This window comes from Bacillus rossius, chromosome 6 (genome assembly GCF_032445375.1).
Source record: "Bacillus rossius redtenbacheri isolate Brsri chromosome 6, Brsri_v3, whole genome shotgun sequence".
Taxonomy (NCBI): Eukaryota; Metazoa; Arthropoda; class Insecta; order Phasmatodea; family Bacillidae; genus Bacillus; species Bacillus rossius.
The window spans coordinates 75,109,340-75,136,429 of NC_086334.1; the positions used below are offsets into that span (position 1 = coordinate 75,109,340).

At 41.0% G+C, this 27,090-nt stretch overlaps 1 protein-coding gene across 2 annotated transcripts in view; it reads left to right on the plus strand.

The window, feature by feature from the left end:
* The first annotated feature begins 9,716 nt into the window (after positions 1 to 9,716).
* The window catches only part of LOC134533308 (methylcrotonoyl-CoA carboxylase beta chain, mitochondrial), a 165,793-nt gene continuing 148,419 nt past the window's right edge, over positions 9,717 to 27,090 (plus strand). Inside the window, exons 1-2 of one of the 2 annotated variants that reach the window (XM_063370795.1) lie at positions 9,717 to 9,941; positions 19,159 to 19,409. In XM_063370795.1, coding sequence (XP_063226865.1) covers positions 9,804 to 9,941; positions 19,159 to 19,409 — 389 coding nt within the window. In that variant the 5' untranslated portion in view covers positions 9,717 to 9,803. Of the gene's footprint in view, positions 9,942 to 19,158; positions 19,586 to 27,090 lie in introns of those variants that run through there. The other variant, XM_063370796.1, reaches the window with a different exon arrangement.

A 27,090-nucleotide genomic window follows, 5' to 3' on the forward strand; every position in this document is an offset into this window, starting at 1 on the left:
TTTCACTGTTTTTTGTTAAAAATATTTTCTTAAATACAACACTTAAAAAGATTAATCAATATTATTATTGTGATGGCACAGTGGTTGGTGAAACAAAAAAAAACAATACGAGACTTCAGTAATCTAATAAAAACTCTTGTTTAGTTACTGTGATTCCAGTCTTAGATAAAAAGTACTTATAAATTCAGAAAGTAACAGTAACTTAAAACTAGCAAATGTATTCACACACGAAACTGAACAAATCGCTCAACTGAGATTTGCGCGGCAATCGCCTGCGAGGTGCACGTAGTTGCCGGTGTCGCCGCCAGGCGCGCCACGCGCTGGGCCCGTGGACAGACGCGCGGCTAGCCGCAAATGCCGCGAGGCAGGCTGCTTGGATTACTTATTCGAAAACTACAGAAGAACCGTTGAACTTACGGTTTACATACAAAATTTTATTTATAGAAGAAGAAAAATGGGTTTTTGATATGTTATAATGAAATGCTAACGTGAATTAATTAATTTTTGGTGCTCATGTGTAAAAATTACTTTTTTTTTTGCTGAAAAGTGTATATATTTTTTTGTGATAAGGTGATTCACTACGACTGAATGAAAGTTATATATTCAAAGATAGTAGGTTTCTTAACACACTCAAATTTGTTTATACATGAAATACAAATAACTATCGCAATTACTTCGAATAAGTGATAAGTGAAAAAAAAACATTAATAACTTGATAAAAAAAAATTCTAAAAAAATCATGCATTTATTATATTTTTTATAATACTTTTAATAAGAAAAACAATTTCCAAATTTTAATTTTTAAAAATATTTTTCCCCATGGAACAGCCTTAAGTCCACCAATTCTCGTATACGACATAATTAATTTACGAGTGGAATAAACATAGTATGAATGTGCAACATTACTTATTTGTGATAAACAAATAATATAAAATTTCCATTTACCTATTTACATGACAAATATATTTCAATAAGTAATCTACACTTAAAATAACCATCTTTTCTAGACTCAAGACAGTGACACACTGCTGCAGTGTTGCCAGATTTTAAATATCAATGTCTCGTACCAAGGAGCGAAAATTCTCGTACGAGACACAAAAAATCTCGTACACAATAGAATTGTAAAAGCGAAAGTTTAAATGTGTTGCTACAATATTTTTATAATCTTGACATTTGAGTTACATTCCTAACAAATCTAAACTAAACAATTTTCACAATCATATGTTTACATAAGTAAAACATTATTAAGAACAATTTTCACAACAATACAATTATTTCTGCCATTCACTCTTTTTGCATTATTTTTTTCGTAAAAAAAATATTCAGTTTTTTATTTTTATTTTTGTTAATTTGCCGTCGTCCGGGGTCTCGGGCTCGAGTCCCGGTGCGGTTCCTAGCAGGAGTGGCGGTCGCAAATGTAATGATTCCGGGTGGGCGCCAGACTAGTTCTGGTGCTAGTCGTTAGTTGGGTCGTGGGGTCGATTGCCCTGCGTGGCCCACTAGGACCGTCGGCGGTGTTGCGTGGGTTTGAGGACTTCCCTACTCGGCGGGGGTTGGGAATAGCAGGTTGAAAGAAGCGTACGCTGAAGTGAGGTAATAAATGACGTGCATCATTTATTCGGTCGACAGTGGCTCTGGTGTAACGTTGCTGGTTACACGCCACGTCGTACAAGGGTTGACGTTACAAGATACAAATTACACAATTACACGCAACTGAGTCTGAGAGTTACTGAATTACCGTAGCACAAGTTTACAAAAGGAATGTTACACGAGGTGGCGTTAGACAAGTTTACGAATGTTACGTGGAGAGATGCGTCGAACAAGTTTACAAAAGAATTGTTACACGAGGTTGCGTTGCACAAGTTTACAAAAGAATTGTTACACGAGGTTGCTTTGCACAAGTTTACAAAGGAATTGTTACACGAGGTTACGTGGCACAAGTTTACAAAAGAAAATGTTACACGAGGGTGTGTTGCACAAAGTTACAAAGAAATGTTACAAAGTCACTAATTATTCCGTATTATCGTGTCCCTAGGCGTTTCTGAGCCTGGTTACTCAACGAGGGGTGAGGGCGATTGGAGGCGGCCAATCCCGTAAATCTGCGTATTGAGGCGGTGCTCGCGTCCACGGCAGTGGAGCGCGGACCGCAGCTAAATTCGCTCAAGAGTTCCCTTACGGGGAGTGTCAGCGCCGGAGCGACTGAGAATTAACAAAAGTTCTGTCCTCGGGAGTCGGCCCGTACCGGATAATGCACCTACCCCGCGGACCAAGTGTGGTGCAGGGGGGGGGGGGTGTGATATTTATGCGGCCGGATTAGGTCCTGGACCGAAAAGCTGGACCGGGTACACACGGAGAGATTATTAAAAAGGTTTTGAAGAATGACTATAGTTACCAGAAGTGAACTCGGTGTGGACAAAGGATGATGTCTCTCCGTGGGACGTGCGTCCGCCCCGGTCCACGAGTCGCGTTGTACTGGCGTCATGTCATGGCGTCCGGCCGAGGCTCGGTGGCCCTCGCGCCAGGGTTGACCTCATTACATTAATTTCTGATCTGATAAGTTAATAAGAGAATTTAATGATGTTAAATTCTTATATAAATTATAAAGGCTGAATTAAGGTCATTTGCCCCTTCTATGAATTGAAAGTTATTATATTTAAGAATTATTGTGTTTGAATTCTTACGTCACACCAGCGACTGTTCGTTTCTTGTCAGATTGTTTTGGTGTGGTTAATGACGCAACACAAGGTTTGAATAATTATGTCATAAGGTCTGATTGATTGATTCAGGCAGAAGGTCGCCAGGGGAACACTCACACGCGTATTTATGTAGTTGCACACGTGAGTGCCCGGGCACTCCTACGTCGCGCTTCTGTCAATCGACTTTAAATTACTACATAATATAGTTTAATAATTAGTGTTTGTTTTTATACGTGGTTGATTGAAGTGACGGTCTGTTTATTTGGGGAAGGCCGGGTTCTACCTTAGTTGTTGGTGGCTCGCCTGACTCGGGTGGGTCATGGCTAGGGGCGCGTTCCGTTAGCGGGGTGAATACTGGCGGTTGCAGGTCGGGCTTTAGGGTGGCCTTCGGTCGGACGACGTCAAACGCCCCCCCCCCCTCGAGAAGCCCGACCTTGCGCCGCTAGTGACCCCGCTACGTGGGGGCGCCCCTAGCTTCGGCAGCAGCTCCAGCCAGGTGGTGCTCGCGGCGGCCGCAGCTGGTAGGGCCTGCGTACTGGATCCAGGTCGTCCCACGTCGAACAGCCGGGTGTTGGCTCGTCGGCGTGGTCCGGCAGCTGATAGGGCCCGCGCTCTGGACCTGGTGCGTCCCGCGTCGAGTGCCCGAGGTAGTCCGGCAGCTGGTAGGGCCCGCGCTCTGGACCTGGTGCGTCCCGCGTCGAGTGCCCGAGGTGGTCCGGCAGCTGGTAGGGCCCGCGCTCTGGACCTGGTGCGTCCCGCGTCGAGTGCCCGAGGTAGTCCGGCAGCTGGTAGGGCCCGCGCTCTGGACCTGGGTGGTCCCGCGTCGAGTGCCCGAGCTGGTCCGGCAACTGGTAGGGCCGGCGCTCTGGACCTGGTGCGTCCCGCGTCGAGTGCCCGAGGTGGTCCGGCAGCTGGTAGGGCCCGCGCTCTGGACCTGGTGCGTCCTGCGTCGAGTGCCCGAGGTGGTCCGGCAGCTGATAGGGCCCGCGCTCTGGACCTGGTGCGTCCCGCGTCGTGAGTCCAGGTGGTGGGACGTGGGCGGGGGCCCGTGGCGCCTTCCCCCGTACGTAAACGTCCAGGTACCTGGGTGGCCGGCGGTTCCTCGGGGGGAGGTTCCCTGGTGCGTCTCCTGGGCCCGGGGGCTCCTGGGGCGATGTGGCGGCGTCTGGCCGTAGGTCGTCCGGGGCTGAACGCGGCGTAGTGTGGTACGGACGTCTCTCCCGCTCTGGGATGCCAGGCGGCCCCAGGTCGGTGGTCTCGTCGTCTGGCTCCGTCACCACGGGAATGGTATCAGCCTCGTCGTCCTCTGTCGGGGTGCTGAGGGGGTCCGGGAGCTCGGTGATCGAGAGTGTCTCGACGCCGTCCTCTGGCGGTCTCGGTGTAGTCGTGGGATCGTCAGTGTCCGGAGGCCACTCGATGAGGGGTCCTTGGGGCTCGTCTTCGCGGGTAGGTGTCCCGCTAGGCTCGTCGGCTACCTCTGGTGCCGGTGTGGCCGTCGTGTCCTCGTACACGAGCGTCCGTGGTCGGCTCTGACCAGTTGGGCTTCGTGCCGGGGTGGTCTCGGCGGGCGTGTCCCCCTCAGGCGCTCCCTCGGTGTCCGGTGTGGGTGCTACCTCCTCGTCGGGGGGTTCTCCCCGGGTAGGTGGGCCAGCCGCAGATCGTCGCGGTGTACCTTCCTGTCCCGTCTCCCGCCGGTGCGTACTAGGAAAGTGGTCCTCCTGAGCCGTCGGCGTACGGGGTGGGGGCCGCTCCACCTTGGGGCGAGTCCAGCGCAATAGTTGCGGGGCGCGTTGGAGAGGGGGTGCACGCGGACAAACACCTGGTCGCCTACCCGCAGCGCAGTTGGGGGGTGTTCGGTCGTGGGTGTTATTTCCTGTGCGTATCGCCTCTGACGTTGTCGAGCCTCGTCATGTTCGGCGGTGCGCCGCCGATCGCGGTCGGCTGTGTCTTCCGCCGGGTGGGGTGGTCCGTGTGTGGTCCATTCCCCTGGCAGTGGCAGGTTGTGCCCCTGCACCAACTCTGCCGGTGTGCGGCCGGTGGCGGCGTTGGTGCGTCTCCGGACGCAGAACAGTGCGTCTGGCACGTGGGTATCCCACTGAGTGTGGTCCGCCCCCAGTCGTATGCGCAGTTGTGCCTTCAGCTCCTGGTTCCGTCGTTCGGTGGGGTTTGCCCTCGGGTGGTAGGCTGGCGTCGAGTGGTGTTCGACCTCGTGGTCGGTGCACCAGGCCTTCCACTGACGGCCCAGGAACTGGCTGGCGTTGTCTGTTAATATGGACTGGGGGTAGCCCCAACGTGACATAAACTCGTTGGTCAGGATGTGAAGTAGAGTGGTGGTCCTGATGTTGCTGCATGGGTACGCTTCGGTCCACCGCGTGAACAAGTCCGTCACGACAAGCAGGAAGCGTTTTCCGCGAGGCGTGCGGGGGTAGGGGCCCATCACGTCCAGTGCAATGGTCTGGAAGGCGGTGGTGGGCTCCCTGGGCCGTTGTTGCTCCTCCCCGTCCCGTCGGCGTGCCTTTCGTCTCTGGCAGACCTCGCACTCGCGTACGTACTCACGGACGTCGTGGGTCAGACCTGGCCAGTGGTAGTGTCGGCCCACTTCGCGGCGGGTCTGGTCCGTCCCGGGGTGCCCCGCGAGGTCGTGGTCGTGGTGGAACCGCAATGTGGCCTCTCGCGCCTCCGTGGGGACGTAGGTTCGCCAGTCGCCGTGGTTGCCTGGGGTCCGTGTCATGACTACGCCGTCCTGCACACGCCAGGTACCGTGCTCGGCCGCTGGGATCTGTCGACGTCGGCGGTCGGCGTCGGCTGACGTCTCCTGGGCCTGGCATACGCGCCGATACAGGTCGGCGGCGGTGTTGGGCGGTCCTTCCTCGTCCTGGGCGTCGGCCGTGAGGCGGCTACATGTAGTGTCACCGTGTTCGGGTGGGTTTGGCGTGACTGGGGGTAGCATGGCGTCCCAGTCGTTGTCGTCCCGCAGTTCGGTGTTCTGGTCGGGTTCTCGTGATAACAGGTCGGGCAGCTGATTTTCGGTGCCGGGGACATGCTCTACCTCAAAATCAAACGATTGGAGAAACAAGGCCCACCGAATCAGTTTGCCCTTCCTGCCCTGCATTGTGTGTAGCCACATCAGGCATCGGTTATCTGTCCGAAGTGTAAAGGTCTTTCCCTCGAGGTGTGGCCGGTACTTTTTCATGGCCCAGACTACGGCTAGGCACTCCTGCTCGTTGCTGTGATATCGGCGCTCTGCCGAGCCGAGCTTTGCGCTAGCGTAGTCTGTGACCTCACGCTCGCCGTCCGGGCCTACGTGGTATAGTACCACACCCACCCCGAGGTTACTCGCGTCCGTCTGCAGGTAGAGGTGACGTTCTGGGTTTACACGCGTGAGCGTGTGACACTGTGTGAAGGCGAGTTTGACCTCTTCGAATGCGCGCTGGGCGTGGTCGTTCCACCGGTAACGTGACTGGGGTGACAGGAGGTCCGTCAGGGGGGCTATTGTCCTCGAGAAGTTAGGGACGTAGCACCGGAGCCAGTTGATCAGGCCGATGAAGCACTGTAACTGTTTCCGCGTTCGCGGTACCTCGGCTTCCGCGATCTTCGTGAGGTGGCTCGCTTGCGGCCGGTTACCGGCGGCGCTCACGACATGCCCCAGAAACTCGACTTCCTGCGTCCCGATGTGGCACTTGTGGTGCGCGACGGTCAAGTGGTGGGTAGCGAGGCATTCTAGGACCAGTGTAAGGTGTCGGATGTGTTCCTCCCAGGTCTCCGAGAATACGATTACGTCGTCGAGGTACGCTAGTGCGAAGCGATCGACGTAGCCCTCAAGTACACGCGTCATCATCCCCTGGAACGTCGCAGGGGCGCATTTCAGTCCGAATTTGCAAAAGGAATGTTACACGAGGTGGCGTTAGACAAGTTTACGAATGTTACGTGGAGAGATGCGTCGAACAAGTTTACAAAAGAATTGTTACACGAGGTTGCGTTGCACAAGTTTACAAAAGAATTGTTACACGAGGTTGCGTTGCACAAGTTTACAAAGGAATTGTTACACGAGGTTACGTGGCACAAGTTTACAAAAGAAAATGTTACACGAGGGTGCGTTGCACAAAGTTACAAAGAAATGTTACAAAGTCACTAATTATTCCGTATTATCGTGTCCCTAGGCGTTTCTGAGCCTGGTTACTCAACGAGGGGTGAGGGCGATTGGAGGCGGCCAATCCCGTAAATCTGCGTATTGAGGCGGTGCTCGCGTCCACGGCAGTGGAGCGCGGACCACAGCTAAATTCGCTCAAGAGTTCCCTTACGGGGAGTGTCAGCGCCGGAGCGACTGAGAATTAACAAAAGTTCTGTCCTCGGGAGTCGGCCCGTACCGGATAATGCACCTACCCCGCGGACCAAGTGTGGTGCAGGGGGGGGGGTGTGATATTTATGCGGCCGGATTAGGTCCTGGACCGAAAAGCTGGACCGGGTACACACGGAGAGATTATTAAAAAGGTTTTGAAGAATGACTATAGTTACCAGAAGTGAACTCGGTGTGGACAAAGGATGATGTCTCTCCGTGGGACGTGCGTCCGCCCCGGTCCACGAGTCGCGCTGAACTGGCGTCATGTCATGGCGTCCGGCCGAGGCTCGGTGGCCCTCGCGCCAGGGTTGACCTCATTACGTTAATTTCTGATCTGATAAGTTAATAAGAGAATTTAATGATGTTAAATTCTTATATAAATTATAAAGGCTGAATTAAGGTCATTTGCCCCTTCTATGAATTGAAAGTTATTATATTTAAGAATTATTGTGTTTGAATTCTTACGTCACACCAGCGACTGTTCGTTTCTTGTCAGATTGTTTTGGTGTGGTTAATGACGCAACACAAGGTTTGAATAATTATGTCATAAGGTCTGATTGATTGATTCAGGCAGAAGGCCGCCAGGGGAACACTCACACGCGTATTTATGTAGTTGCACACGTGAGTGCCCGGGCACTCCTACGTCGCGCTTCTGTCAATCGACTTTAAATTACTACATAATATAGTTTAATAATTAGTGTTTGTTTTTATACGTGGTTGATTGAAGTGACGGTCTGTTTATTTGGGGAAGGCCGGGTTCTACCTTAGTTGTTGGTGGCTCGCCTGACTCGGGTGGGTCATGGCTAGGGGCGCGTTCCGTTAGCGGGGTGAATACTGGCGGTTGCAGGTCGGGCTTTAGGGTGGCCTTCGGTCGGACGACGTCAAATTTAACATACAAAAATACTCTAAATTGTGAGTTAGGGGTTGTGAATTTAACAGTATTCAGACTGGGTCATTTTCTGTGCTAGACAAATAGAGGTTGGCACCTGCTTATAAAAAACAAACTATCTTTTAGTCGGAGTCGCCTGTGTTGCCAGCAAAAAAAAAAATATATACGCTGTCGGGCAGGAACTTCACTTAATGGTATTAAGTTACAAAAGAAATATTATACACTTGTTTTGACAAAACGATACAATAAAACTAATATATCTTACTAGAACCTGGGTAAAAAAAACCAACATTGATAGTGATCTTCAAAATTCTCGTACAAAAGCGTACGAGATCCAACTTTACCTCGTACAACGTACACAGGTTCTAAATTCTCGTACAAATACGAGAATTCTCGTGCGTCTGGCAACACTGCACTGCTGGCCTTTTCTTCCCACTATAGCCAACAAGAGAATGTAAAAAAACCTCGCAGCAACAAATAAAAATTAAATGCTATACACAAAGTTTCGCTTATCGCTGAAATTATTGAAACTAATAACTATATATGATGAAATGTAGTAACCAAAGCAATAAAAACGGAAAATAATTTTTGTTATATTAAGAAAAAGTGATAAAAAAAAAAGGTGCACGGTTGCCTAAAGCGCGAAAGTTGGGAAGATCGAAAAATAAACGAAAATATAATAGGTAACCTGCTTTATTTCTACAGAAACTTTTTTTCACACTTAAATTGAAATGATTCAGATATCTTATATAAATAATTACAGGATATTCTGTCAGAATATTCTCAGGACATACATACTTTTGTGATGTATTCCTGAAATTTATCAATTTTTTTGATACCTATATTTTATGATAGCGGACTCTCCAACAGTTGCAGAGAAAAATCAATTCAAAATGTCAACTTTCCAGATGTCCACAGGATATCCTCAGGACATGCAAACAGGATATCCTCAGGATGTGAAACCAGGATATCCTCAGGATGTGCATTCGGGATATTCGTGGGACATTAAAATGCTATTATACTACGTAAAATAACTAAATATAATGAGCGTACTTAATTTTTGTATGTAAACTTTGTCTAACGAAGCATTTTATATTTAATTATCGCCAAAAATTAATGTATTACTGAAAGAATATTCCATGGATATCCTCTGGACATCCAGGACATATATGGGACATTCAGGACAAATACAGGATATCCATAGGATATCATGTGCTGTGTGGGTTGACTATTTCGGCTCGAGGCTGTATGAAGCAGTTTCTGCATGCATGCACATTGGACTTTCAACCTGTTGAATTTATGTTGTGTAATGCATTTTTATTTCATTGCATTTTTATGCATAGGTATAAAAAATTCACTTAAAGAAGTATAACCCCAAAAATGCAAGCGATGATAAATTTCAATCTAGGGGGAAATGTCACAGGTTCAAAATTGAGGCCTTTACAAGCGATGCGTTTGGTACTTCTATTGTTCTGCTAGCCCTGAGAAATCAATAGTGCCACCTTGTTAAACAGAATTTTGGTAAGATTTTAAAAAGGTGAAAAATATTTTTTAGGTTTCCCTAAAATATTTCGTATTATGATTTTATTTGCAACATGAGAACACATGAATTTGCTCTTTACTGAGATTAAAGGTTTACACACCTTTGGCGAGTGCTGAAAGACTCAGGAAAGACTTGCCCATTTATTTTATTTTTAAAATATTAAATATCAATCTTTGTTAAAAAAAAATCGATACACAATAAGCTTCGAGTACACAGAACGTAAAAATAATTTAAAGTTCACGAAGAGGCTTCTACTCGAACACCTGACTGTTTATTTTAATATTGTTTACATTTTCGAATGTGAATTATAGCTGCCGTAGGCAACGAAATTATAAAATGTTTGTAAGTCACAAAATATTGAAAGTGTCGAAATGTGGTTTGGTATATCATAAGCATTTATCAAAGTCATTCTTACCCACAGTTAATGCTACAGTTATCGGGTCATGCCCTGACAAGCAGTCGGATGTGTACCAGGTGAGTTGTACTTGTAGAGTGACACAACAAAACACTTGCCATTGAAACGCAGCCCGGCGAAGTAAACCATTTGAACATTTTCTCAACAAAATTCAAAACTTGTGGTGACTGTCAATTATCTTCTATAAAACTGTAATATCCATTTTTTTTTTACTTATTTCTATGTCAATTTTAAAAGTATATTACCTTTTTAGTAAATATGTTGAGTTGCGTTATTTGCGAGAAAAAATGTTAAAAATCCGAAAATACTTTTATTATATGCTCTTTCACTTCCTCTTTTCATTAAACCTGGCGGAGATAAGAAATTCCAAATACTTTAGAAGATATCGAATTTTTTTAATTTTCATAGTTGGGCGATGTTTGTTAAAAAAAATTAAAATTCCGAAAATACTTTTATTCTATGCTCTTTAACTTCCACTTTTCATTAAACCCGGTGGAGATAAGAAATTCCAAATACTTTAGGAGATATCAAATTTTTTTTAATTTTCATCACAATACCTGTGCATTCATGCGGCGTTTAACATTGTTTCTTGTTTAGGAGTATGAAATTTTTTTTTTCTTCCGGCGTTCACCATTGTTTACCTGCCTCTAACTTAGGTGAGTTTTTAACGTTTCAAATTTTAATGTTTTATTTATTATTTGGATATTGTTGCGCAAGTAATAAGTAAAAAAAAAATACGTGAGTTCCTACTGTTCATCCTTTGTCCCGGTTTGTTAGGTCAGGTCAGTTACATTATAAATACTTTAAAACTAAACAACCATTAAAATTAGTTCATATTAATTTTAATGGCCGCTTAGTTTGAAAGTATTTACTTATAATGTAACTGACCTGACCTAATCGACCATTTTAATTAATTAGGTGTTCACGAACACACAGCAAAATAAAAAAAATATGACGGTCGAATGACAGCACAGGTCTTGTATTGCAAAATAAAAACGGCGATATCTCCTAAAGTATTTGGAATTTCTTATCTCCGCCGGGTTTAATGAAAAGAGGAAGTGAAAGAGCATATAATAAAAGTATTTTCGGATTTTTAAATTTTTTTCGCAAATACTGCTACACTACCTACATATTTACCAAATTTTTAAAAATATTTTTAGTATCTTTAAAGACAGTATTCACAAAGTATGCTACTTTCGTCAAACACATGGAACATGCAGTAAGCTCTCGGTAGTTCTGAAGGGGCACTACTTTTCTGGAAAAAAATATAATAGGTTAGGCTAGCCACATTAAAAATGCTGTAAAATCATTTAAACTTTTGGTTTGGATTAATCAATATGCCAATATTATATCTAACATAGTTAACCAAACCTAACTAAAAGTTTGCAAAATTTTAGAGTATTTTAAACATTGCTAACCTCACCAAACCAACTGTCCACTATGGACAGCTAACATTGTCTAACCATCCATTCTCATGATTTTACACTATTTTTAATGTATCTAACCAAACATAACCACTGTTTGAAATGGTAAATTACTGGTAAATTATTTGATGTTTCACAGTGCCATCTTAGATAATGATTATAAAACCTGTCAGAAATTTTTAAAAAATTTGGAATTTTTAAGATAATTTTTATGGAAAACTGGAACTCCTGCAGAATTACCAAGCTCTCGAAATGAATGAATCTAGTTTTCCTCACTTATCTAACCTAACCTATAGCGATTGAATCGGTTAACATTAGTTACGGAGCCTTTGTGAGTTTTTTATTTAATTTTTAATTTTTGAATACTACTGCAACTGGGCACAAGCCTGGTGGCACGCATACATCTTACCTTTCTCTGATTCAACTCCTGAATCGAGCCAAACTCCTTGCCAACACACACTCTTCATGCTATTGTATTCTAAGGTAAGTGCACCGGTAGTCATCATGCTAAGAAAAATTTTACAAACAAAATTTGCCTACCTAACCTTGTTGGTGTAATACAGCTAGTTATGTGTTTGACTTTAACCTCAAACTTTCTTAAACAATAATATTAAACACTTTTAGATAAAAACCAATTATTATAGAAGATCTCTAATAAAAAAAAAAAGTTATTTTGTGCCAGTAGTCGGCATGCCAATTTTCGTCTTTCCCAGTGCTCGTCATATCTTTGTGCCAGTAGTCGTCATTCGTGGTATCAGCACTTATGGATAGCAATAATGGAATTATAATTACAAACCATTTTAGTTCTAAATTTTATTTCAAAGTATTATTCAAACTTTTGAAGTTAATATTACAAATTTTTTTATATTATAATAATATAAAATATGTAAACAATTAATTAAAATTATAAAACAATCAACTTACCTATATATTGATACAGTCACAATAAATAAAGCTGCAACAAGGATACATTATGGCAACTCTTGCATAGGTCATTGTCAAATATAAACATGCCAATATTAATAAAACTAATACATAACACATGTGAAACACTAGAAAAATGGTGAAAAAAACATTAAACACACCAAACTTGTTTACGATAAATAAACATTCATGATATAACTGATAATTTATGCTTATATTTATTAAAAAATTCGGAATGGGTAGTAAATAACATTTAAACAATTATTTATTCTGCTTAAAAAAATACAATTATGCATGGAAATTAATTCAACATAGTTACTCTTCTACAATAAGTAACTATAAGTTTTCTGAACTTTAATTTTCATTAATATTAACATGTCCATTAAAATTGTAGTTGACCCTGGCACCTTGCTGGCTCATAAATGTAGGTGGTAGAATGCCATTTATTTGTGAACTATTTACATAAAAAACATAGTTTTCTTTCGCCACAAACACCTTTTTACCATCATCCTGAGCTCGCATGCCCATTACTTTAACTTCTTCCCCTTCAGTGTCTTGGACAATGCAGACAAATCTGTATTTCGTAGCGCCCCTTTTTCCATCCATAAATGTCACAAGTACAAACGATCCAGGTCGCAAATTTTCATCAGTCACCTCTTCCAACTCCACACTATCTTCTTCATACTGCTCAACCCATTCATCTGAAGATTCCACAGTAACAAATTCTTCCTCCGATGATGTTCATGAAACTGAAGAATTTTCATCCACCTTCCTCTTTTTGGCTTTCTGTTTTTCTTTCTTCAGCCTCTTCCTCAATCTTTCTGCTGCTCGTTCTTCTTTTTGCTTCTGCAAGTCCATTTTGGTCTTCTCTTTCTTGGAAAAATAATCCTGCCAGGCACTAGAACTAGCAACAGAGGGAATTTTCTCTTTCGGTGCACGTTTCTTTAACTTGGGCTTCTGAGAAGGCCAAAACAATGCTCGCTTGAAAGGAGAGGGAATAGACTTTTCTGTGGGCACAGCAGAAAGACATTTCGATGTTGATGGAATGGGATCAGGATCAAATGATGAAACATTGCCCTCAATGACTGTGCCCACTTCATCAACAGTTGGAGGAGTAGATGATCTTTCAGGTATTATTTCTTGAATTTGTAGGGTGTGTGGTTCCTCATATTGGGCAGTAGAGCTGATTTCAACCTTATCACAAGATTTCACATGTCTCCAATATTCAAACATTGTCATGTCCTTTACATCTTCCTGCCATACATTTACAGATTCCTTGAAAAGCTTCGATTTCTCTTTCCCAAGAAATTTTTCCAAATGCTCAACAATCTCAGAACTACAATCATTACTCTCTGGAGTCTTGGGTGTAGATAAGAGAACTGTTGGTGTGCATGGGATACTGGAGGGTCTAGAAATGAACTTGTCCTCATCCACTTCTGAAGGATTCCATGGGAAAATTCCACTCTTCTTAAATGAGTGCTGTAAAATTTCTGGAGTTGCAGCTTTCTCAATCACAATTTCCAGCAGTTTGGCAAAGTCTTTCTTCTTTAGTGTGGGGTCTTCCTTGTTCGCCACACGCTGCAGTCGCCACTCATGAACTGCCTTTTTCCATCCACTTTTAAGTGGCTTGAAAACTCCTACATCCATTGGTTGCAGTATGTGGGTGGAATTAGGTAATAATGCCACTAAAACTATTCCATGTTCTTTGCAAAATGTGCAGCTGTTCAGTGTGAGGTGTGATGAATGGCCATCGATGAACAGTATTGCTGGTAAAGTTATCTCCTTCTTCACCAACCATGGGTAAAATATGTTCGTCAAAAATTCGTAAAAAACTTCACCGGTCATCCAACCACTCCCCACTCAGAAGGCATTTCTGCCACAATATCTTGTGGCAGTCTTTCATATTTTAAGCACAGCAGTGGTGGGCAAAGTTCACCAGCTGCATTCCCAGTCAATAATACTGTAACACATTCCTTTTCATCAGAATACACTTGTTGAAAAATGTTTCTGTCTCCTTTTTTTGGCCAGTACCTACATACTTTGTTCTCCTTAGGGTTGAGGAAAAATGTTGACTCGTCTCCATTAAAAACTCTTCTTGGATCAGAGAGAACATCTTTCAGTTTGTTTTCCTCCAAATATTTAAAATATTTAAACACTTCCTCAAACCATGCTGAAATCTGTTTCTGCGAGACAGCAGCCCGACTAGAAGTCAAGTTCTGGGCAGTTCTCAGTGTTAAGGCTGGGTTCCTTTTAAGAAAAGACGCGCACCATATCCTACCTGGTCGCCCATCTTTAAAAGGAAAAGGCCTCTTCAACTGTTTTGTGAGCTGCTGCACACTATTCTGCAAATCCTCCATGGTGATTGGGAATCCTGCTTTACAGAGAGAAAGGGCCCAATCAACTAGCACGCTCTCTTCCTCCTTCTTGAGCCAAGACTCGGGTCCCATTTTTCGTCCAATAGGTGTCTTCCCTTTTACTTTGTCAGAAAGAGTGTTCCTTGGAACACAGTGTCTTTCCGAAGCTTGTTTTATGGACATCCCGTCCTTCACAGCCTGCAAAGCCTCTTCCATCTGGCAGGGCTCATATTTCAATATGCCTCCTCGTAGCATGGCACTGCAACACTGATTTTTTAGTGTTAATTTATAGATTTCATATAAACCAAAAAAAAATGCTTAGGCTTAAATACCATATTTAAATTATATTATATAACATCGGGGAGGCAAAATTAACTGACGAGGGTAAGTTTTGAAGCAGTCATAATTATGGTAATTGAATGCTTTATAACAATAATATGTGTCAAATTTAATGTTCTAGTATTCGTCATTGTTCTGTACCAGTAGTCGTCACCTGTGACACGACTTCTTAGATACTGGAATCCCCTATCTGCAATCGTGTGCGTTCAGAAATCTTTATGTTAAAAAAAATAAACGATTCTTGCTCTGAACTTTAATATGTTCGACACACGAGATTTTACATTCTTGCACTTGTTATGAATTTTTATTTTATAAGTGACGACTACTGGTGCAATGATGTCTTCCGGTACACTTACCTTATACCATTCTAGTATAGGACACAATACCGAATTAATAATTACACTGTATCGTGGTGTATACTTCAATCCTACCTATTCAAGTATAGAGATACATTTAGTACGATATCGTATTTTACACTATAATCCTGTCCGGTTTATTATATTTTGCAATATCACTTTTTATAATTTAATTATATAACACTTTACCATATATATTTTGTACACTAATTTACTTTTCTCATCAACAATATCATTTGCAAAACAAGCATGAGAATCTTCCCTATCCAAAACACCCATTCTCACACTTATGTCGTAAGAACTTAAAGGTCGTAATTACTTCAGCACAACCTTGTTGCAGATTTCATCAATATCTCTACCCCATCACATTGTAAACAAATATATAGATAATTAGCTGACCTAACTTTTGCTTTGTTTTTATGATTTCAACAATTGCAAAACTAACATATAGAAAAAGAGCCTATTTTATATTACCTGAACTACGTTTTATAATTCAGCTAAAAGAATAAATTATTTCACCGAACATTGCAAACAAGACCTCTCGCCCACCACATCTCAACAAATGCACATAATACACATCTCCAAATACCAAACATTTAACACCCTTAAAGATCACTTACCTGTCTTGGCATTGTGGCAATAATCGTTCACGGTCAATATTTCTCATGTAGATATTAAATTTACATTAAATTTATACCAAAAAAATTGGCATTCTCCATTTTATTTTCTATAAAACGTGAAACACAACATCGCTTTCCTGTTTACTACAATCACACATTCTTTTTCTACACTGCACAGTTAGGTATATTAATAATATAAATAAACACGACCTTCGTCTTCTCTCGTGAATTATTTCCACACATACAAATAAATCTTTTTAATACCTACTTATTACTTATTGTGTACTTTATTTTTTCACTTCATCAACATCATTATTCTACTTATTAATCCACTCCTCATTCTACTATCCTTCCAAACTGACACTAACTTTTTTTTTTTCACGGCACTGCCAAATATTGGTGCTTCTTTGGATTTCCCTGCCAATACTACACACACTATATTCCTTCGTTCTGCAATACAGTTTGTTATCATTGGTCATCTTCCATGATGACATATATTTCCCCTACTTTATTTCTGACCAATTGTAAGACGGTATCGTATTTTGAACTTGACCCCATCTGCCTTCTGTCCTGGAGGATCTTCCAGCTGTGTCGAGCTGTGTGAGTGCCTTCACCCGGCACTGCGCTGCTGCTTCCCCCTCCACCACCACAATGTAGGGGACAGTTCACAACATGGGGTTGGGCTGCAGATGGTGGTATGTTGTCTGTATGGACTCCCTCGTGAAAAATCCTACCACTTGTGCATTTTGTGCCATCTTGAAAAAAACCCCAAGAAAAGGCACTTTCTTTTTCTAAGTTTTTCCTTAATAGCTTGCTTCCAGTAGTGCATTTTAGGCAAAAATTCATTATTAACATTTTAAAGAGCATTAAATTTCCCACAAGTTTCATGCTTAAGAAGTTGGAAAATTCTGAAAATGTAGCCTACTAATGCCTACTAATGTATGGGAACATGCAGCAATTAAAAAAAAATAGTCACATTTGATCTGTGCAGTTTAAGGGCAATGTTCATTCAATGTTAACTACTCGCAATAGAGGCCAAAAAATGCTAAAATAAAGATGTTAGTAAAATTGAGCTGTAAACTGCAAATATCAAACGTGTGTAAACATTTGAAGCAAATACATTCCTGAAGTTACCCTTTGAATATATAATGCATGTAATATTGATGGCTGCTGCGCAGAGTTGTACGGGGCAATCGGGCAGACCTGACCGTCATCCCTCCATGCATGCAGCAGCTCTGGGCTCCATTAAACTGTTGCTATTGCTTTTATGTATGCGTGAGAAGTGACCTGATATACCTATTGAATTGATTGTTGTGCTCGCATTGAGGCTTTCCCCTGTTGGTAAGGAGTCCTCCCCTTTCACTTACTCCCCCCTCAGACCCCTGCACCTTTCACCCCTAGCATCTCTTTATCCAGGGTTGTCCACCGTACCATCTCAGATTTGGATAAAATTTGGTACGTGGTATCTTCAGACAAATATAAGAACCCATATTTTTCATTTTTGGAATTTTGGCTCTAGTTTGGAATTTAAAGCCCTTCAGAAATTCCCTCTGTTTGGTGGAATTTTTTTAATCTGCAACCAAATATGATTGACTCATATTGCTTCAACTTACATTTGTAATAATAGTTATCAATGTAGAAACATGAAATTCACCATACTTATTCAGAATTTTATGTAGATTTCAAATATCACTCATAAAATGTACTTAAATGCACAGAAGTACGTGCAATTTATGTTAGACGTGGAAAAAATTAATTACCAAAAATTGTAACCATCAGTTCAGTAATTCTATTATAACATTTTACTCTTAATCTTTACAATCTCAGAGTTCGTACCATTAGAAATAGCATAAAATGTGCTACAAAATTGTGAAACAAAGTTTGTGGATATTTACCTTCCTTCTTTATAATAGCAAGTTCTTTGTGAAAGAAATGGTTAAGATTATTATTATAAATCAGTTTTAAGATTACAAAATAATTTATACATTGAAAAGCAAATATATAGTCAAATTTTTATTGCAAAAATGTTTGAAATAATGATTTAGCCTTGTTGGAAATACACATTATATATATATATATATATATATATATATATATATATATATATATATATATATATATATATATGTGTGTGTGTGTGTGTGTGTGTGTGTGACAGATATTTGAAAAATACAAATGAAAGGAGAAGAAAATGTTTGAAGAAAAGGTATGGTTCAATTAATGTTTGGTCACTCATTGTGCATAATATTGCATCTTCTTGCTTAAATGTAGATGATGTAAAATATTGCATCATCTAAATGTTTACTGTAGGGGATCTCTTAGAAGATATTAGTCAGTCACAGAATGTTCATTGTGTGGGAGTCTTCAGACACATCAACAAGTTGTCTGTTATTGTTTTATCTATGACTGTTTATGTTTGAGTGTTAACATGTAGCTGATTTTATTTACTTATTTTTGATAAGTTATTTGCTATTTTCTGACTAAAGTTGGTAAAACTGATAGTTTTTTTTACAATCTTCAATGGCTATCAGTTTATATTGTTACAATTTATAATGTGGGCAGAACTGGGTTCGTAAGGGATAGCCCAATTATTTTTATTACAGTTTTATTGATTACTAATATTTACATTAATAATAAATAATTGTACTTAAAAAAGTTTTATCTCTAATCACTGGCACTTAAAAATGTTTGTTCTCAAGTCACTGAATGTCTGTCAAGTTCCGCAGTTCGCACCCCTCACTGGAGCTAGGCTCAACACCTCGCGCCTGTCCACACAGTCTCGCTCCACTTAGTTGCTGTACTCTCGTGATCCAGTTGAACTCCACGTCGCGCCACTCTCAAGGGGGGTGGTCCCTCACGCTCTTCGCCCATGTACTTCCCTTCGCTCGAAATCCGCTCGGAACAGCCGCAGAGGCCAGCGTCACTGCTCAAGTAGTGTGTGGCGCCCTTCTCGAACAGACGAGAGCAGCTTTGACGAGTCGCATCATCCCGGGACGACCCGATGCGTCGAGAATGGCGTCGCACGCTCACGTGACTTCACGCGGCTGCCCGCAGAATTCTTAAGGCCTCTCGGTGATGATAACGGCTCATCAGACAATGGGTGAGAGTGCTATTCTCGACGGATGTAAGATATTGTTTAGCTCGGTTGAAACAAGCTCCACACGGTGTGCCGTAGAAGAGACTAACCAGACAGTCGGATCCAACAAGCAGGTTACTTGTTCACAGTCCAGTAATGTGCTACTCCTCTGCTTGCCAACAGGACAACTACAAGAACATGAAGCAGCTGGTGGATGAACTGAAGGACTACATACAGCAGAGTCTGAACGGCGGAGGAGAGAGAGCAACAGCCCGGCATGTGTCAAAGGGCAAGATGCTGGCCAGAGACCGGCTGGACCAGCTCCTGGACCCGGGCTCTCCTTTCCTGGAGCTGTCCCAGCTGGCTGGCCTCGGCCTGTACCAGGAGGAGGTGCCAGGAGGCGGCCTGGTGACTGGTGTTGGCCGCATAGCAGGGTGAGTCTCTGATTGGAGAGTCATGTGGAGGGCTAGGTGCTGGCCAGAGACAGACTAGACACACTCCTGGACCCAGGCTCTCCTTTCCTGGAGCTGTCCCAGCTGGCTGGCCTCGGCCTGTACCAGGAGGAGGTGCCAGGAGGCGGCCTGGTGACTGGTGTTGGCCGCATAGCAGGGTGAGTCTCTGATTGGAGAGTCATGTGGAGGGCTAGGTGCTGGCCAGAGACAGACTAGACACACTCCTGGACCCAGGCTCTCCTTTCCTGGAGCTGTCCCACTATTGTGTAATGGTAAATATCTTTTGAATGCGAGAGGGCTGTTGGTCACGATACACACTCCCTCCCCCTTCCATTGTCCTGCACCCTTATACCCTTCACCCTTGCGCTGGTCGCCAGCAAGACTTCTGGCCCTATAGCCTAGTCTGATTGCCACAGCTTCACATTTCAAGAAAACATGGTATTGTTTCGTAATGTAACCCTTATATTTTAATAAATAGTGTGCTGTTACATGACTATCCCGTGCACAGAAAGTGTATTGTTTTTATTTTAAATAACATTTTTAATATATTTACTATTATTTGTTTACGTTTTCATGTTTAAGCTCTATTGTTGGTTATTGGAAGTATCTACGAGTGCTACACTCTATGGCGTAGCCTGAGTGACATTGAAGCATCAATTGACAAGACACCTCTAGGGAACTAATGACTTAAACGGCAAATTGAACTTTTTGCACGTAATTTGTATAAGAGAATTTTCATTGTTGAAAATTAACGTTTTATATTTGTGACATTTTAGTATTTTAAGATGTATTGTTGAATGTCTGTATTTTGTTTTGATGTGTTATTTAAGTCAACAATCTTTGTGTCTCGGCCAATGAGAGGCAGAGTTGCTTAAGTTAAGCATCTTTAAGAAAGTTAAGAAAAAGTTTGGAATGACTACGGCGTTGGCTAGACAGCCTGGGTTGCAATCCCCTTGAAAATCGAATAATTCAATTAGCTAAATAGGTCATCCAGTTGAAAGGATGTTTTTAATTGCAGTCTAAACATAATTATATGTGATTTATATAGGGCACATCCTACATGATGTTTATTTAGGTGTGATATTAACGTGAGTAAAACTGACTCATTATGCTACATTGAAAAGACCGTTTTTCTGCCTAAAATGTAATTTGATCCTGCCAAACACGTACATAAACATAGATTTTTTTTTGAGTCGAACTAAGTAAAGCCCTGCAGAGACAAGCATTTTTAAGCCAATTACTATTCTGTTTTTACACATTCCTAGTACTAACCCAGAGGTGAAATGAGACGGAGTTCTCATGATGTTCTACTTTCCCTACACACTGAATTCAGCCGAGGTACACTATTTTAAATAAACTGTCAACGATAATAAACTATATTTTGATACACTATCTTCGATCTAAGAGTGAGAGCAACGGACATAATAAATTAAATTAATGAACTTTTGTTATATTTGTCATGTGTGCAACCTACTTCCTGTTTGTTTGAGAGACATAAGGGTATACCACTGGCCAAACCAATAATTACCTATATATTTACTTTATTAAAGATTATTTGTTTAAACCTATTTTATTTTATTATTATTTCACAGTGTATATGTTTTTCAACAACCCTATATCTACATGTTTTCACTCTTGTACCAATATTAGATCTGAAGTGTTATGTTTTTTTTCTCTTATGTATTCCACTACTGTTGTTCTATTTTGGTAACGAAGTTAAGGTGTACATAAGGGTGGCGCCCAGAAACAACTATAAAAACCAAAGAGTCTCCACTGTACATAGGGAGCATAATAAGGAGTATATCTATGCAAACACTTACTCATAACACAGCAGTACATATAAATATTCATATTTATTCAGGGTATAATTTACAGTATTGTGTAGTAATAACTCGGAGTGTTCACCAACGTGGTTTTCATTATTGCCTCCGGCAAAGCCAGTTCACACTCCAGAAGCTACAATTCAGAGTGGCAACCCAACAGTGGTGTCTGATTTGCTTGTATCTAATCTGATAGGTTTATTGACATCCAAGCATTTGGCTGAACTTGGAAGTGTACAGAATAATTTGTATAATTGATAATTATATAGGTAGTAGAGGTGTCACACAATGGCTCAGCAGGCTTACAACCTTAGGAGCCGGGCCAACAGTGTATGTGAAGAGTGTCCTACTACCCACAGTTCAGACAGCGACACACTGATAGCCATGGAGGACTGTAGATCACCCGAAATAAGAGAAATGACTGTACCTACACACACTCACACACTGCTTGTGAGGAGGTTAGGGCGGCCAGTGTCACCTATTCCCACAGGGAGACGACACAGGGAAGGAACATAACAACTACACCAGAAACATTCACTTCGAGTTCCGACCTAACACAGATACTACAGATGTTCCAACAACTGTCCAGGCAGGCAGAGCACACGGAACTACTCACCAAGCAGGCGGAGCAATCTGAGAGCAGGATAATGTCACAACTCACAAGGAAAACAGAGCAGTCTGAGGGCAGGATAATGTCACAACTGTCCAGTCAAGCAGAACAACTCTCCAGGCAGGCAGAACAGATGGAGGCGAAATTAACTCCAATGGAGGCAAAATTAACTTTGATTTGCTCCAGTTTGCAGAGTCTGGAGCACAGCATTGAGGAAAAGCTGGTACAGCAGCAAAGAGAAATTGAGCAGGTAGTGGAAAAGGTGGGACAGACTAGTGAGCGAGTAGGAGAGTTGGAAACCCAGCTACTATCCATTCACGAGAATGGAACCCTGGAGCAACATTTATTTATTTTATTTATTTTATTTATTTAAAATTGTGACATGTCTACCAACAGCTAAGGCCATAGTGGTAGACACCATACATATATACAAAGAGGTTACAAAGACACATGGACAAACATAATACATACTGGACAACAAAAAAAAATGGGAAATACATAATACAAAAAAAAAATATATAATACAAATATCACGGAAACTAAAATACAATGAAGTCAAAAAATATAATAAAATATTAGAAGTTAGATAAGATGTTCTTAAGGCAAATTTTTTTGTTGGTTTGATCAAAATGATTAACAAGTTTGTTGTAATTAGAAATCAATCTATATAGTAAATCATTCCTTTTATTGAAAGTACATAAAAAAGGTGGTTTGCGACAATTAAAGGAAGAAATTTTAATACCGGTTGATTCTAGGACATAAGGACAATTAAGGTAATTATAATAACAATTATGAATAAATAGAGCATCAAGAACATTTCTTCTATCCTTAAGTGATCCTAGAAGACTATTTAAGTTGATTGAACTATTGGTTTTTTGTATTATATAGTGGCCGAGTTTCATTTGAATTTTGTCCAATTTCCCAATGTCAGTTAAATTTAAATTATTCCAAATAATAGAGCCATATTCAAGTTTAGATCTGATTAAAGACATGAATAAGGATAATATTGAATCAATATTAGTAGAATGAAAGGTGATGTACTTGATGAGACCAAGAATTCTATTAGAGTGACAAATAAGTGAATCAGTATGTAAATGAAAGAATAATTTAGAATCCAAAAGTACGCCAAGATCTTTAACATGTTTAGTTTTTAGTATGGGAGAATTGTCAAGGTTGTACCTATAACAGATAGGATAGTATTTTCTAGTAAATGATATAATGGTAGTTTTATCTTTATTAAGCTGTACCAAATTTGTGTTGCACCAATTTGCCACTGCAGAGATATCGGATTGAAGAAGATAGCAATCATGATACGTAGATATTTTGCGATAGATCTTTAAATCATCAGCGAATAGAGTCCCAGTAGAGTAATTAAGTTGATGAATGATGTCATTAATGAAAATATTAAATAATAGGGGAGAAAGAGAACCACCTTGAGGAACACCAGAAGGTGCAGTATATAGAGTTGATTTTATATTCTTTATTGCAACAAAGAAATTTCTGTTTGTTAAATAGCTAGTTAGCCAATTTATATATTTGTCACTTAGTCCAAAAGAAGAGCATTTAGAAAGAAGAATTTGATGATTTACAGTATCAAAAGCTTTGGCCAAGTCAAAGTAGCAAGCATCAACTTGACCACGAGTGATAACTTCAGAGTAAATTGGATTTAAGAACGACACTAAATTCGTTGTGGTGGTTTTTCCAATTCTAAAACCATGTTGAGCCTCAGTGAAACAAGTTTTTAGATTAAAATTAAGATGTTTACATATAATTTTATCGAAAATTTTAGCAAACCCATTCAATAGTGAGATTGGTCTATAGTTAGAAACATCAAGCTTGTTACCCTTCTTATGGATAGGAATAACCTTGGCAGTTTTCCATTTAGTGGGATAAATACCACTAGAGATACTAATATTAAAAATATGTTGAAGAATAGGTCAAGAATAAATGCACAACCTTTAATTATAAAATTGGGAATATCGTCAGGACCAGTTGAGAGAGAGGACTTTAAGGATTTTATACTCCAAAGAACAAGACTTTCAGAAATGAGTAACATGGGTATGTAGTGGTTATTTGAGGAGAAGGTAGATGAATAATTAATTTTGGTAGGAGTTAAATAGACACTAGCAAAATAGTCTGCAAAGCTGTTGGCCATCAGCGAAGAATCATTAGTTACAGAGTCATTAATTTTAAGTGATAATTGTTGACCATAGCCTTTCCTCATAATCCTAACATAATTCCAGAATTTTTTTGGGTTATGTTTAATTTTATTATTTATATTTTCTAACCAATATTTTTTGTCTCTAATTAACAGTTTTTTTACCTCTTTCCTAAAATGTGCAAACATTGAATAGTAGTGAGGGTTCAAATTTCTTTTATATAATTTATGATAATGTTTTTTTAATTTTAATAATTTTATGAGTTGTTTAGAATAGGTACCAAAAAGGAAACCTGGATTTACAATTTGCAGAAGTCGGAATATACGTATTTATGAGTTCATGCATAATGGATGTTAAGTGATCCACCATAGTATTTACGTTATAGTATTATTATAGATAACAGACCAATCATGATTTTTCAATGCCGTGATTAGACCAAGATAATCACCCTTTTTATAATTTAAAAACAAAGCAGAATCACTTTGAACATTAGATACTATTTCCAATTTGAAGTTTACAGAAAGTGCTGGATGATAAACATCTTCTTTAACAAGATAATCAAGAGCGTTATTTATAGTACATAGATCTAAGTTAGTGAAACAAAGATCCAGTAGACGAGTAGGAGGTTGAGTATAGTTAAACTGATTAAAACCCAAAGTGGTTACAAAACTGATTAACGCAAATGCTTTAGATTTTATAGAATTTTGAGTAATATTTGAAGTGTGAAAGTGAGACCAATCAACTCCAGGTACATTAAAATCTCCTAAGAGTAAAATGTCATCTTGGAAATTTTTAAATTTTTCCTCCAGATGTGTAAAATAAAGAGCATAAGTTTCTGGAGTAATTTGAGGTGGTAAATAAATATTACCAAGTGTTAAATATTTTTTACGATTGGTTCTAATTTTAATCCAAATGGCTTCTATTCCCAAATGGTCGTATTCATGAGTAATAAATACATTTTTGAATTTATTTTTATTTACTGCAATTAAAACACCGCCTCCTCTATTCATTAGTGTTAAAGAAGGGTCTCTATCGATTCTAAATACGTGATAAGAATCATTAAAATAGTGCGAGTTTATAGACGTTGACGTGAACCAGGTTTCGGTGAGACAAATGATATCATAGTTTGTATGTAAAATATTATTTGAAAATTCAATTGCTTTAGTCCTGAGTCCTCTCACATTTTGGTAGAAGATTACCCACTCTTTGGGAGAAACAGCCACAAATAAAGATTTATGGAGCTCCTCTGGGCTCCTGGGAAGGATTAGACGCAGATAAGTTCAACTCAGACATAAGTGTAGGCGTCGAAGCAGATGCCGACGCAGATGTAATCTCAGGATTGACGTTGGCCCGTCCAGAAGCAGACGTAGATCCATTATTAGTGATTTGTTCAGGATGCAGTTTCCCGTAAAAAGGACTGATCAGGCATCCACTGGGCCAGAAAACAATGTTATTTATTCTCACAAAGTCTTCTTCAAGCACAGAGATATGAAATGATGAGTAAGTGTTAAATTTGGTACGCAGTTTAACGACTTTAACGTGAGAGAGATTCAGTTCATTAGTAATATACTCTACTATCTCATGTTCCTGAACAGAAGGGTCAAATCGTGTCACAAATAATGCTTTTGTTTTCCTTGGAACCAATTTGCTAACTGTCTTTAGAGTAGGGATATTTCTGATGCCTACTTGCATGGGCGGTTTTTTGCGATCATGGTCACGTTTTTCTTCTGAATTCACAATGTTCTTGGCTTTCCGTCCGTATTGCACTGTAGTGAAACCATCTTCACTGGGCTGTTGGTTAATGATATTATTACTGCTCTTGGCGAAGCGCTTTTCATGCTGATTCGTATGTGGGTCACGGGACGGAGTACCGTTACCCGAGACACCAGCTGTTGCGACACTAGCTGTTGCGACACTTTCACTTTCCGTGTTCTTGTGGTTTGAGGACTTAAGCAAAGCTTGACTATACGATTTCACCTTGTCCAAGCACGGTAATAAACTTTTAATATGAAGTAGTTCCTGTTTGATTTCCGCCGTTTCATTACGCGAATCAATTAGTAAAGTTTTAAGAACTTCATTTTCACTTCGTAGATCATCAAACTTGGCACAAAGCAAGTCAATCCTCTTTACTAAATCATTGAAATTAGGAGCTTCGGTACTATCTAAAATATCCAGCCTTTTAATTCCAAACGTTGTTTTTTCCAGAGAATCGGTAGAGGCAGATCCAGATCCAGTAGTTACAGATGCCGATTTCCTAATGGGTAACCTAATCATTTTAGAATGGGATTTTACATTTGTTTCACAAAAGGAAGCATCACATACTGAAGAGGGAAACCCCAAAAAATCTGATTGATTGCTCACTGACAAATTAATGATGAATAACTCGCGGCGAACACGCAACACACAAAAGGCCGGCGGAGCGCACGGCGCACACGTCCGTCGGCTATGAACTCTCGGCCGCAACATGGTCTGCGGGAGTTTTGTCAGCGCAGTCAGGCGAGTATGAGGGACGAGCTGCATGGGCAGACTCGTCGACTCGAGGTCAGGATAGAGGATATGGAGGCAGCGACCTCAATTTGACTGTAAATCATAGTCGAACACCTGACAGCTGGTAGTACCCAGCGAGAGGTACCTGAGGTGTCACATACTGACACCGATAGACAGCTGTGTTCCACACCTGAGTGCAGTTATGACCCACCTATTGCAGAGTCACGACCCAGACAGTCTGCAGAAGCTAGGGCAACAGCTGAGCCTAGGGCACATACAACAACAACTGAGCGCAACCTGGATCCTGTAGCTGTCATGCACCATCCAGCAAAACTATGGGCAGAGGCCATGCCTACTTTTGCCAGCCGAGCTAATGAGAGTCCCATGCGATTTCTTAGGAAATTCGAAGAGTATGCCGCCATGTTCAACTTAACGGAAATAGAGATTTTGAAGTGCCTAAACAATGCTTTGAAGGGTCAAGCATTCTATTGGTGGGAGTTGACAAGTACTAACACCCACAACTTTGACCAGTTCAGAGAGCTGTTTAAACAACAATACTGGAACATCCGCATTCAGAGTAACCTAAG